This window comes from Chrysochloris asiatica, unplaced genomic scaffold (assembly GCF_000296735.1).
Source record: "Chrysochloris asiatica unplaced genomic scaffold, ChrAsi1.0 scaffold00437, whole genome shotgun sequence".
Lineage (NCBI taxonomy): Eukaryota > Metazoa > Chordata > Mammalia > Afrosoricida > Chrysochloridae > Chrysochloris > Chrysochloris asiatica.
Genome location: NW_006408955.1, coordinates 666,578 through 679,499, shown reverse-complemented (window position 1 = coordinate 679,499; position 12,922 = coordinate 666,578). Strand labels below are relative to the sequence as shown.

The following is a 12,922-nucleotide window of genomic DNA, read 5'->3' as shown; positions in this document are numbered from 1 at the left end:
ATTTTTAATCTGTTTTTGTCTCTATGTGTAAGGTAGGCAGTATATTGAAGGATCCTGTTTTCTTATCTATTAGGCTACTCTGTGTCTCTTAATTGATGTACTTAATCCATTGACATTTAGTGTAATTATCAATATTTATGAATTGATTGCAGTCATTTTGTTGTGTGTTTTTTTGTGGTTTCTTTGCTACACATAATTTTCTATGCTGAGTTCATTTTGTTTGTGCATTTTCTTGTCAATTTCTTCATTGCTATTGTTTTAATATTTCTTGGAAACTCTATACACAGGGTCGCTATGGGTTGGAACCAACTCAATGGCACTTAACAACAACAAACCTCCATGGTTTCCCCTTTTCTTGATTTGGTGTGAAGGTGTATTAGTTTTCTTTGTGGTTATTCTGTAATTTATTAATATCTTCTCCAGTTTAAAACTGTTTTATCTTGAAACATTTTTTACTTCTTCACCATGTGAAAGTTCTGTAAATACACTTTTATCTCTTTTTACTTTGGAGCTATTTTAATATAAAATTGATATGTCTGTTTCCCTACTTTTAGTCTTGTGAGTTTGTTTCACTTTAGCTACGTCTATATCTGGATCAAATTCTGGGTGGTGTTGCTGTGTATGACAGTCTCAGGTTGTTTACTGTTGTTGTTGGTTCTTAGTCCAAAGGAACTCCTCAGTATTCTCTGCAAAGCTGGCCTGGCCACCACACTCTACTTCAATCTCTGTCTATCTGGAAATGTTATAATTTCATCTTCATAGTCAAGCGATATCCCCACTGGTTTGCAATTTTCCTCCTCTCATGACCCTGTACATGTCTTCCCATTGCCTTCTTGTTTTCATGGTCTCCGGTGAGAAAACAGAGCTCAGTTACATTGTAGGTAGCTTCTTGTCTTTCCCCGAGCTGCTCTCAGGGCCCCACCCCCACCCCTGCTCCTACAGGATCCAATCATGGTATGTTCCAGCTACCTCCCCTGGGATCCGTCCTGTCTTAGACTCATTCAGCCTCTTGAATGTTTATCTTCTTGTCTTTCATGATGCTAGGAAATTTTTCTTCTAACAACTCTTTGACTGTCTTTTCTGTGCTTGCCTTTGTCTTTTCCTGTTCTGGAATTCCTATCACCTGTAAATTATTCCTCTTCATGTTGTCCCACACACATCTTAGGCTATCTTCAGATTTTTTTCTGATTGTTCTTCTGGTTTACCTAGTATTGAGATATTTATTTTCAAGTTCAGTAATTCAGCCTTCTATTACTTCAAATCTATTCCTTTCCTCTTTCAATATTTCTGAAATCTTAGTATTTATCTTCTGGATTTCTATTTGCATGTTTTGTAGTATCTTCAATGCTTTATTTATTTTGTTTGGTTGTTCCTGCAGGGTTTTCCTGAATTCTTATTTTCCTCACCCTTTCTGTCAATGTCAGTCAGTTGGAGGTACCTAAATATCATTCTCATGAATTCTTTTTCAGGTAATTCCAAAGCCTTTTTTCCCCCTCAAAAATGTTTTGTAGCTCTGCCTCTTGGCCACTCATTTGAGACACTCTGTCTTGTTTCTTTGTGTGAAAAGAAATTGTCTGCTGCCTGCAAGACATTGCGGTGCTTTTGTATTTGTATTAAGTTGATGATTGCATATGGCATTTTCTTATGCACTCATCAACGGCCTCCTGGTGGGTGCGCTTAAGGGATGTGCTTGTTTACCACTCTCTGTTCAGTTCATAATGCATTTAGTTGATGTTGGTTGTTGTTTGTTGACCCGGTGTATAACTGCGGGTATTGGCTTTGTCCAATTGTCAGGCTATTGAGTATGGTTGTGGTTGGGTTGTATGGACTTGGTTAAGGTCTCCTGTCAGGTGAGGCAAAAGAGAAAACATACACAAAAGAGAGAAGGAAGACAAACAAGCAAACGATGATGAAAAAAGAAAATAATAAAGAAAAATTAAAAAGCAGGCAACAACTTGAAAACAATACAGAAACCAAAGACGGAAAAGAGGAGAATAAAATAATTAAAAAGAAATAAAGAAAAGAGAAAATTTTAAAAAGAGAACTAAACACAATTATGGAGAGGAATGAGTAAAAAAGAAAGAGACCAGACAGCAGTAAAAAACAAACAAAACAAAACAAAGAGTGGGACAAAAATTAAAATAAAAAAAGAATAAGGCAGCAGTAGCAGTTGTAAAAGAGAAGCTAAAAAAGAAAGAAAAAAAAATGAAAGGGGAGATAGTACAAATAGATAGCAAGAGACAGGAAGATGAGAAAGAAAGAATCAACAAACAAATTAACGAAAAAACAACTAGTGCAGCTGCCAGGCCCAGATATTAAAAGATTCTGGGTTCTTCTGCCAGTCAAGGACTCACATCATGGGTGGATAAGGGATGAGACAGCAGCATTCAACCCTAGATGGGAGTTCCTGTCAGGCTAGGTGTTGTCTGTTCTGGGCACCCATTTTGAAAGTTGCTTGTGCAGACCCCAAAACAGTTGGGGAATCAGGGTATTTCCATCCCAAAGAGTAGACAAGGATGAGAGATCCTGCTAGTCCAGGGCTCACAAGAATCAGCTCTGCAAGTCTGGAGCAGGCCATATCTGATTCCAGGTGCTAGGGTCGGCGCTGCTAGCTAGCTCCCTATACTTTGATTTGACTTCAACTGTCCAGAAAGCTGGAGCTTTGCTGGTCATACCTCTGGTCACCAGGATAATATGAGGTACCAGAAAAAATTTCGCACCTTTCTCTCCACCAGTAAGTGGTATGCCTCTGTGCTACTGCCCTCTTGTCTTCAACGTCATCTGTGTCAAGATATCCATAGCATATCTGGCTGGTCAGCACAGATCACCAATCTCATCTTTTTTTTTTTTTTTTTCATCACATGTCTGTTCAGCTGCTTCTTCTAGTGAGGGCTATTCCAGGGCTGGCCCAGGTAGGCTCTGCAGATTTGTTGCAGAACCACCCAAATGGGGTTAATGCAGATAGCTCCCCCTTCCTTTAATGGAACTCACATCTGTGGCACTCATCTTCATGCAGCAACAACCACTGGGAAAGTAGGATTCTCTGGTCACCCAGGAGAGTGTGGGCAACAAAAACAAAATTACAACTTTATCTCTGCAAGCCACAGGTGTTTCTGTAATGCCCATGTTTTCTTGTCTCTGAAGCCACTTACAAAAGCTCAAGACGGCTGTGTCTGTCTAGTCAGTCAGCCCAGATCACCAAACTCTCTCTCTTTTTGCTGTGTTTGCTCAGTTCTCTCTCCTAGTAAGTATTTGGTCCATTTCTCTATCCCTTCAGAGTTCCAGGACTATCACCTGGATCTGTTTCATTTGATTTTCCACATGCTTATTGTAGAGGGTCTGAGTAGCATTTCTGCCTAGTCTGCCACGTTGCCCTGTTCAGCACTTGGACACGCAAGAAACACTCCTTCTAAGTCATACGGCACCCATGCACCTTTATTTATTCCAAAAGTTTTCAGTAGGCACTCACAATGGTGTGGTGCTTTGGGTTTATGAACTGGACTGCAAAGTCTTTTTGAACCACTAGGTTGGCGGTTCAAGCTCACCAGCCACTCCTTGGAAACCCTATAAAGGGTTGCTATGGGTTGGAACCGACTCGACAGCACTTAACAACAACAAAATGCCTGACATTGTTAGCAATGCTCCTGGGTATCAGATTCAGCAAAAGCCAGCCAGCCAGCTTTTATTCTTGGGTCCCCTGCTTTCTTTTCAGAGTCCTGACACATATTTAAGAGAGTAAAGGTGCACATGCAATTTAAAGCTTAAAAAAAATATAACCCTAAAGAACCTGGTCCCTAAAACCAGATGGAATGTTCTTCAGTATATATACAAATTTGTTGCTGTTGTTGTGAACCCAATGTGTTGTGCTGGCCCCCAACTCATGGTGACCTATGAACCATGGGATCAGATCATTGTGGTCCATAGAATTTTCATTGTTGATTTTTCCAAAGTAGATTGGCAGGCTTTTCTTTCTAATCTGTTTTAGTCAAGCTTAGGTCTCCTGCATGGAAGGTAAGCATTCTACCATTCAGCCAACAATGTCTCTACAATTTGTTGTTAAGTGCTGTTGAGTTGGTTCTGACTCATAGTGACCCCGTATGGGGTTTCCAAGGAGTAGATGCAATCTTTGGTTAGCAGTCCAGTGCTTATCCTACAGTGCCACACCAGGACTCCTCATATCCAGTGGAATGGCTAAAATCAAAAGGGACAAGAATAAGCGTTGGTCAAAAATAAGTATTGAGAGAATGTGGAGAAAACTGGAATCCCCATTCTCTGTTAGTGGAAATGTAAAATGGTGCAGACTCTTTAGAAACAGTCTCGCTGTTAATCAAAGTCAGTCAAACAGCGTTAACAATAAGTGCCTGAGAATTAGGCCTGATTCATGGTCACTCTGTCTGTTTAGGGCTTCTAAAGATTGGTTGGTAGGTTTGAATTGCCCACCTTGTAGTTAGCAGTCTAGTACTTACTTATACTATAGCCCCACACATACCACCTAGCAATTCCACTGTTGTTGCTTCTTTTGTTAAGTACCATCGGTTCCAACCCACATAGACCCTGTACAGGGTTCCCAAGGTGCAGCTGGTGATCTTGAATTGCTGACCTTGCAGTTCAAATTGACTTTGCACTCCATGGCATTAACCCACAGCACCATACCAGGACTCCATCCATTCTTATGCAGAAATGAAATGAAAACATACCCACACACAAAAACTTGAACACGAATGCTTACAGTAGCATTGGTTATCATAGTCAAAAGGTAAAAACAACCCAGATGTCCATGAACAAACTAATGAGTAAGCAAAATGTGGTGTATCCATAAAATGGATTGGTATTCAGAAATAAGAAGAAAAAGTACTGATATGTGCTACAAGTCAGGCACACACACACAAACATATTTTATTATCCTGTTTATATGAAATGTTCAGAATTAGCAAATCTATAAAGGCAGAAAATAGTGCTTGCTTAGAGCTGAAGAGAGGATTGGAGAAACATGGGATGATAGGTTTTGTTTTTTCTTACTGCGTTTATTTACTTTGAATATTACAGAGATAGGTTTATTTTTGAGGCGATGAAATTGTTTTAAAATTGTTTGTAGTGATGGATGTAAATTTCTGTGAAAATACTAAAAACCAATGAATTGTAGATACTAAAAACCTGTAAATTTTCGGTGGGTGCATTGTACCGTATGGTAGGTGAATTATATCTCCTAAAGCTGCTATAAAAAAAAGAAAGCCATTATGACCAATTATTTTAAAACCCCCAAAAGTTATTATTTTAAGTCCCTGTAACCAAAAGGGTGGTATAATTTATGGGCAAGCATGCATTTGTCGTACATAAAATATTGAAAATGCAGCACTGCAGTGGCTGGTAAAGTTTAGCTAGTAAAGTTCGGGCTTGTAGCCTTGTAGGTCCTCCTCCAAGTCCCTGAGGACTGCTGAGGCCACGGCGCTCGGCGCCCCTCCTCCGGCCTGAGTCACGGCGCCGCCGCGGAGTCCCGACGCCGAGATGCCGCGCTAAGTGCGGCCGGGACGCCGGGGCGCGGGTGCAGTAGTGGACTCCCGGCCGCCAGGGCGCCCACACGGGAGCCAAGCCTGCCTCCGTACTCCTGTCGTGCGCAGCCTCGCTACGAGTCTGCCTTCCCCGGCCCGCGCCCTCGGCCGGAGGCGGCGGGGCCTGAACCCGAGCGCCTGGTGCCCGCGAACTCACTCAGTCCCTCCATGGCGTTCATCCGGAAGAAGCGACAGGAGCAGCAGCGGCAGCTCTACTCCAAGGAGAGGTGAGCGCGCGGCCGGGACAGAGGACAGGGCTCGCGCCGGGGTTGGGGTCTTGGGTCAGAGGCCGTGGGCTCGGCCGCGGGCAGGGAGCGGGGTTCATGACTGGAGACCTTCAGCGCAGGAGCCTGCTGGGGTCTGGGGTCCTGAACGTGTTCAAAGGTTGAGGTCGAGAGCCCGGGGTCAGAGGCCATGGGCCTGTTCGGGGGCTGGGGAAGGCCGGGGCAGGAGCCAGGGGCCGACCCCGTGGAAAGCGGAGCTCCGGAGGAGCCGGGCCCCGTAGCGCTGCTCGCCTGCGGGCGTATCACCCGGAAGAGACTCCGCGCCCGGCAGGGTGCGAACCCTCCAGTGGGTGCCCGGGCCCTTAAGCGCCAGGACGCCGCTCAGCCGCCGCACAGCCCCACTAGCCCTCGCGTTCGCTGGGGGAGGGCAGTACGCGGGCACGCCGCACGCCCCCTTACCCACTAGGTGAACACCCCTCTCGACACACACCCCAGGTAAGCGGTGCTATTGGAGCAGAACACTGGTTCGGGCTCTGCAGAGTGTTTTCACCCAGGCTGGACAGGAGGTAGGTGGGCGACCACCATTCTAGTCTGCCCCGGGGTTAGGTAGCCTCGCATAGACTTCCCTCTGTAACTGACTTTGCCAAACATAAGTATACAACTAGTGCCCTCTTCTCGTGGGCTTGGGAGAGCACCTCAAGAAAAGCTTTATTATGAGAAAAAGCCGGGGGCCTCCCTGAACGTGTACCCCGAGTACCGCCCTGGTTTTCTGCGTTTGAAGGCTATACATTGGAAACTGCTGTGTGGCAGTTATTACTGCTGGCATCCAGGTCTGCAACGTTTGGCTTCAGAAGCAGAAGTTAAAGTGATCACCTTTGCTTCTGACTGCTGTGGCGCCTTCAGAGTTTCTGATCCTCACTGGTCGTTAGACTCCGAGGGAGGGAAGTCTCTCCAAAGAAAGCTCACTTTGTTCTGTTTGTAAATCAGTGCATTCCTGAGGTCTAGGGGTCTGTAGTCAGATGGGCCCAAAGAAGGAATTTACAAGTATTACTGTGATTGTGAGAGCTACCGTTTTCTTTGAGCGTTTCTAGCCTGTCGCGACGTTGTCTGATACGTGGATATCCACAGAGCCAACAATATTCGTAAATACAGTGCGCACTAAGGTTTGTGTGATTTTGCAGCATCGCATTTGTTAGATAAGTACTGAACTGCTAACGCAAGGTCAGACTTTCAGACTCACCAGCCGCTCCTTGGGAACCCTATAAAGGGTTGCAGTAGGTCGAAACCAACTCATTGGTTTGATAGATGTTGACTCAGATTTTTTCATCCAAATCTTCATATGCTTCTCTAATTTGTACTGTTGATCTGGCCAGGTATCCACCATCTGAAATTAATACTGTGGAGAAGAAGATGAAATCTATCTCTGATACGGTAGTGTGATTGGGTTTTCGCAACAGTCAGCATTGTTTATTAAATAATACCTAGGCCATGACTAAAGTAACTCACATTTGTGAGACATGTTTGTGAAACCTGGGAAGAGTTTGAATAGAATTTCTTTGTTCAGTATTAACAACATTAAGACTTTTTGGTATTTTGTGTTAAAGAGATGAATGTTTAGATTTTCCATTGTAAGAATTCTGAAACACCTGAAATGATCTGAGAGTTTTTATAATCATTCTATGGACCTTAATATATAGGAAAATCTTTCTTCAGATCTGTGCATTGATTGAAAGCAGTGATGTATATACAACTTTGCATGTTTAGAATTAAAAAAATGGCATGGTTGGCAGTTTTGGTGAAAGGAGGTGATTTTCAACCTACAAAAGCTGCCACCAGGCCCTCTTTTATTTATTCATCAGTCAGGAGGTATCAGCTGTTACTGAGCATCAGAAGAAAAAAAAAGTTGGTGTCACTTGTTTTCAATCTTTGACTCCTACCTGCTGACTGGCCAACTTCTTAAAAGCTCTACCTATGGCTTTGCAATCTTGGCCGGGCCAGCATACATCATGCCATAGAATATCGATTTGAATAGGAGAAATCTGCCTCATGATCAGGTGGACTAGAACCAAGCTGCCTAACAATTTTTTTCTGAAAGGCAAGAATAGTGCAAGACAATGTTGTTTTGTTGATCCCAAGTTTATCGTTTCTGCACAGATTCTTACCTGGTTCAACCCTTTGTGACAATAAACACAGATTAGCAAAATGATCATAAAGTCCTTGGGAAAGTTGAAAAGGGACTGTTTCAGAGGTTGTTCATGAAAGGCCTCACCTCTTCGAAGTTGTGAGTTCATTGGCCCCTTTGATGCTGATCTAGGAGTTTTAGATTTCTACAGCTAACAAGGAGTCCTGGTGTGGTGCTGTAGGATAAACGCAGGACTACTAACAACAACATTGGTGGTTCATACCCATCAGTCATGCCTCAGAAACCCTATACAGGGTGGAACTGAGTCAAAACCTATGGCACTTAACAAACAACAACACAGTTAACAGAATAATGGCCCCAGGAAGAGAGAAACTTGAAGTTAGTCTTCATTTTCCTTTGTGTTAGTTAAATTGATGTTGATGGATTTAAAGTAGTGTTTCTACAAAATTAGAAGTAGGGTGGCTAGTTGATGGATTCTTGCAGTGGTGGCTTAGACAAAGGTGGTGGCAGAGAAAATGGAGAAAAGTGGATGGATTCCAGATATTTTTGAAAGTAGAGTAGGTAGAATATTTTTAGGAAGTAGAATATGTGGTACGCTGCATGTCAGAAGTGACAGGAAGAAACAGGGATACCTCCCAGGTAAAGTTGTCAGATGAAATACAGACTGCCCAGTTAAATGTGAATTTCAGATAAACAACAATTTTTCAGTGTAAGTTTTTGGGACATAGTTATACAAAGAAATTATTTATCTGAAATTCAAAGTTAGCTTCTTGTTGTTAAGTGCTATCAAGTCAGTTTTGACTTATAGCAACCCTGTATAGAGTTTACAAGGCATGAATGGTGGATTGAACCGTCAACTTCATGGTTACCTAAAGCACCGCACAAGGACTCCCAAAGTTAGCTAGACATCTGTATTCTTATTTGTTAAACATGTCAATTTTATTCCCAGGTTTCTGGATTGAATAACTATACATTGACACTATTTATTTGTGAGGTTTATGAAGAAATGCTTTGCTAATTTTCAGGATTAAGAAATGAAGAATAATCTCTGGCTATTCAGATTAAATACACTGGTATCCTGGTGCAATGCAAAGGCTTTTTATGTGCTTTTTAAAAATATGTGGCTTTTCTGTCCCTGTACCAAGATGATTTGCTTCATTTTACAAAGAGATTAGACAGTTTTGTTATGCAAATAAAGCGACAAAACCAAAACCTTTGTGGGGGTTGGTTTGTAGTTCTGGCCCAGTATTTTAGTTCTGCCAAGATAATTTGTAGGAGTTCTAGTGTGTTCTGTAGGATAAACTCTGGACTTCTAAATGCAAAGTTGGTGGTTCAAACCCACCAGCTGCTCCTCAGAAACCCTTTTCAGGGTCATTGTGAGTCAGAACTGACTCAGAGTCACTTAACAACAACAAAGATGATGTGCTACAATCTTTCAAATGGAATCTTTATTATGCAAATAAGGTGATAAACCCTTGCTTGGATGGGTCCATCAGGTGACTGACCTTCCAAAGTAATTGATTCCTTTGCTGTCTTGGTGGGAGGTGCCTAGAGCAAACTTGTCTTTTGGACCAAGTTTTCCTGCACTGAGAACCTCCTAGACAAAGGAATGAGAGAGTTCTGAGACTGAAGATGATGGGAGACTACACAGACAGGACAGCAGCATGAGCTGCAGGAACCAGGGGATTGGTATGGTGTGGCTGCAGGGTGTTTGCTGACCCATGCCTTTAGGCAGGAGGCTTGTCCAGGGAGTGGGGTGCCTCCGAGCACTTGTTGCAGAGCTTACGTTCCTGAGCAGGACATAGGCCTGTGGGGATCAGCTGACAGACTGTCATTGACTAGCATGGCCAAGAAGGACCTGAGAGCTTGTTTGGCTGGAAGCTGTACTGACTGAATTCTGTCTCTTGAGTTGTATCCTTGTACTCCAAGTTGTCTGACCCTGAGTTGTAGCTGTTACTACCCATATAAATCACACAATCATGAGTGTGCTTGGTGATATATATATGGTGATTACAATGAATTATCAACCTAGCAAGGAGGTAGAGAGTGCAAGAGAGTATGTGGAGGGGGTCATCTGGTGTCAGAAATGGTGAGAAGTTGCAGAGAAGCGGGTATGTCTGACCTCCACTTCATAGGAATCAGATTTAGGGTGATGATGATTCTCATTCCTTGTGAAGTTAGGTGAAGCCAATTGCTGCTAGTAATTTTTATCTGGTTAAGATGAGTCCTGGTGTGGCGCTGTGGGTTAATGCGCCAGACTGCAAAGCCGTTTGAACTGCAAGGTTGGTGGTTCAAGCTCACCAATCGCTCCTCGGAAACCCTATACAGGGTTGCCATGGGTCAGAACCGACTCAGTGGCACTTAACAAGAACAACAACAACAAGATTTAAATGGCATGTTGCTATTACCGATTTAAAAAAGTTTCTTAAGCGAGTGTTGATGAAGATAAGTAGAAATTTTTTAAAAATCCAACCACGTAGCTCTCTTCTTTGAAAGGGATAGATGTGTACAGTGGGTTAGTGGGTAAGGATTTGTACATATGGCTGCTATTTAAGCTATTTCTATGTTAAGATTTAGGAAAAGGATAATTGTTAAATATCTTTTGCACTTCACACTTTTGGAGTGATGTGGTACTTCAGGTATTTCTACCTTGGGTGATACAGAAATTTAGGTAATTGTGGCATGTACCTTCTGGAGAGAGTCACAGTTTTTTCTCTACAGTGCCACTGAACAAATTATTTAATTGTGACTTGTTAAGCTGTTATCCAAGATAAAACATACTTGTTACATGCCCCTGAGTAATTTCTGACTTACAGTGACTCTCTGTAGGATTTCCAAGGTTATAAATCTTTACGGGAGCAGAAAGTCTCATCTTTCTCCCATGGAGCAGCTGTTGGGATTGAACTGCTGATTTTGTGCCTAGTGGTCCAGTGCTTATCCTGCAGCACCAACAATGTTCCTCAAGGTAAAACATTTGTGATCCTGATTTCTATATTGGACACCTACATATTGTATTGGTAGCTTAGTAAGCACTTCTGAGACTCCAGCTTTGCTTCAAACATCCCAAGTATATATGTATAGTAGTTCTCTTGGATATACTGATATTAAAATTCTGTGATTCAACGTGGCCTTTTTTTTTTTTAATCGCTGATTCTGTATTATTTTAAAATCTTTAACTTATTAAGAGGACAAAATGATTTATTGTAGTCTTGTTTAATCTTTGATTTCTAAGGATGATCATCCCATTTGTTTGATATCTCTTTGTGGGCCATGTCAGGTATAGAAATGTAGACACACTGCGGAATCACTAGTTGATCTGCCAGGAATGCTGTTGGGCTTCCAGAAATGGATGTTCTGGCTAACTCAACTTACAAAGTAAGGTTTATTTCTCACATAAAATATTTAAAGGAAATACATATTACAAACATTTTTATTAATTTAGAATTTATATTATTGTTGTTGTGAAATGTCGAGTCAGTTCTGACCCATAGCCACACTGTATAGTGTTTCCGAGGAGCAGCTGGTGAGCGTAAACTGCCGACCTTGCAGTTCAGATGGCTTTACAATTTGGCACATTAACCCACAGCGCCACACCAGGAATCCTATTAGACTTACCCAAATTATATTATATGAGTAGACTCTTATTGATATCTCAAATTAATTCTTCCAAATTGGCTACCTTTACAAAAGATGTTTTCCCATTCTGTGGGCTCCCTTTTTACTCTTGATGAAGTCTTTTGATGCACATAAGTTTTTAATTTTTTGTATATCCCATTCATCTATTTTGTCTACTTTTGTTTGTATAATTATCAAAATGTTTGGTAGTTTGTGTTTGCTCTGTATTAGAGCCCTCACATTTGTCCGTATTTTTTCATTGATAATTCTGAGATTCGTATTTAGGTCTTTAATCCATGCTGAGATGGTTTTTGAATAAGGTGTGAGGTAAAGGTCTTGATTCAGTCTTTTGCATATCACTTTCCAGTTCTGCCAGCACCATCTGTTGAAGAGACTATCTCCTCCCCATGCAGTATACTTAGGGACTTTGTCAAAACTCAGTTGGCTGTATGTGGATGGGTTAGGTTCTGGATTCTCGATTCTGTTGCATTGATCAATGTATCTTTCATTGTACCAGCACCAGGCTGTTTTGACCACTGTAGCCGTGTAATATATATTTTTTAAATGTTTTATTGTGAATTATGTGATAGTTTACATGGGAGAAGATTAGCTTTACTAAATTTATCCTATCGTATATATAGATGTATCGGTATGTTCCCATGGTTACAGTCCCCTCCATGCATCATCAACCAACCAAAGGGTATTGCCTGTCCCCTGGTTGTCTGTGTAATAAATTTTGAAATTAGAGCGTGAGAGGCTTTCAACCTTGTTCTTCTTCTAAAGCAGTACTTTCCTTATCCTGGGTCTCTTTCCTTTCCATATAAAGTTTGTAATTGTTTTTTTCCATCTCTTTGAAGAATGTTGTTGGAATCTGGATTGGGATAGCATTATATGTGTGAATTGCTTTGGGCAGTATTGACATTTTCACAATGTTAAATCTTCCTATTCAGGAGCATGGTATATTCTTCCATTTTTGTAAGTCTCCTTTGGTTTTTTGTAGTAGCATTTTGTAGTTTTCTTTGTATAGGCCCTTTGTTTCTCTGGTTACATTTATTCCTAGGTATTTCATCCTTTGGGTGGCTATTGTAAATGGTATTGCTTTCCTAATGTCCTTTTCAGCGCTTTCATTGTTACTATAGAGGAATCTAACTGATTTTTGTGTGTTGATCTTGTACCCTGCAACTTTGCTCAATCCTCCAATAATGTCTAGTACTTTTTTTTACTGACTCTTTGGGGTTTTCTACATATAGGATCATATTGTCTTCAAATAGAGAACGTTTTACTTCCTCTTTGCCAATTTGGATGCCTTTAATTTCCCTATCTTGCTGTATAGCTCTGGCTAAGACTTCCAGCACAATATTGAATAGAAGTGGTAATAAAGGTTCCTGTTC

The 12,922-nt window shown here is 41.6% G+C and overlaps 1 protein-coding gene across 1 annotated transcript in view; it reads left to right on the top strand.

The window, feature by feature from the left end:
* Positions 1 to 5,637: 5,637 nt before the first annotated feature.
* NSMAF (neutral sphingomyelinase (N-SMase) activation associated factor) overlaps positions 5,638 to 12,922 on the top strand; it is a 110,277-nt gene continuing 102,992 nt past the window's right edge. Inside the window, exon 1 of the mRNA XM_006876960.1 lies at positions 5,638 to 5,776. Within this exon, the coding sequence (XP_006877022.1) occupies positions 5,718 to 5,776 (59 nt within the window). The 5' untranslated portion in view covers positions 5,638 to 5,717. The remainder of the gene's footprint in view (positions 5,777 to 12,922) is intronic.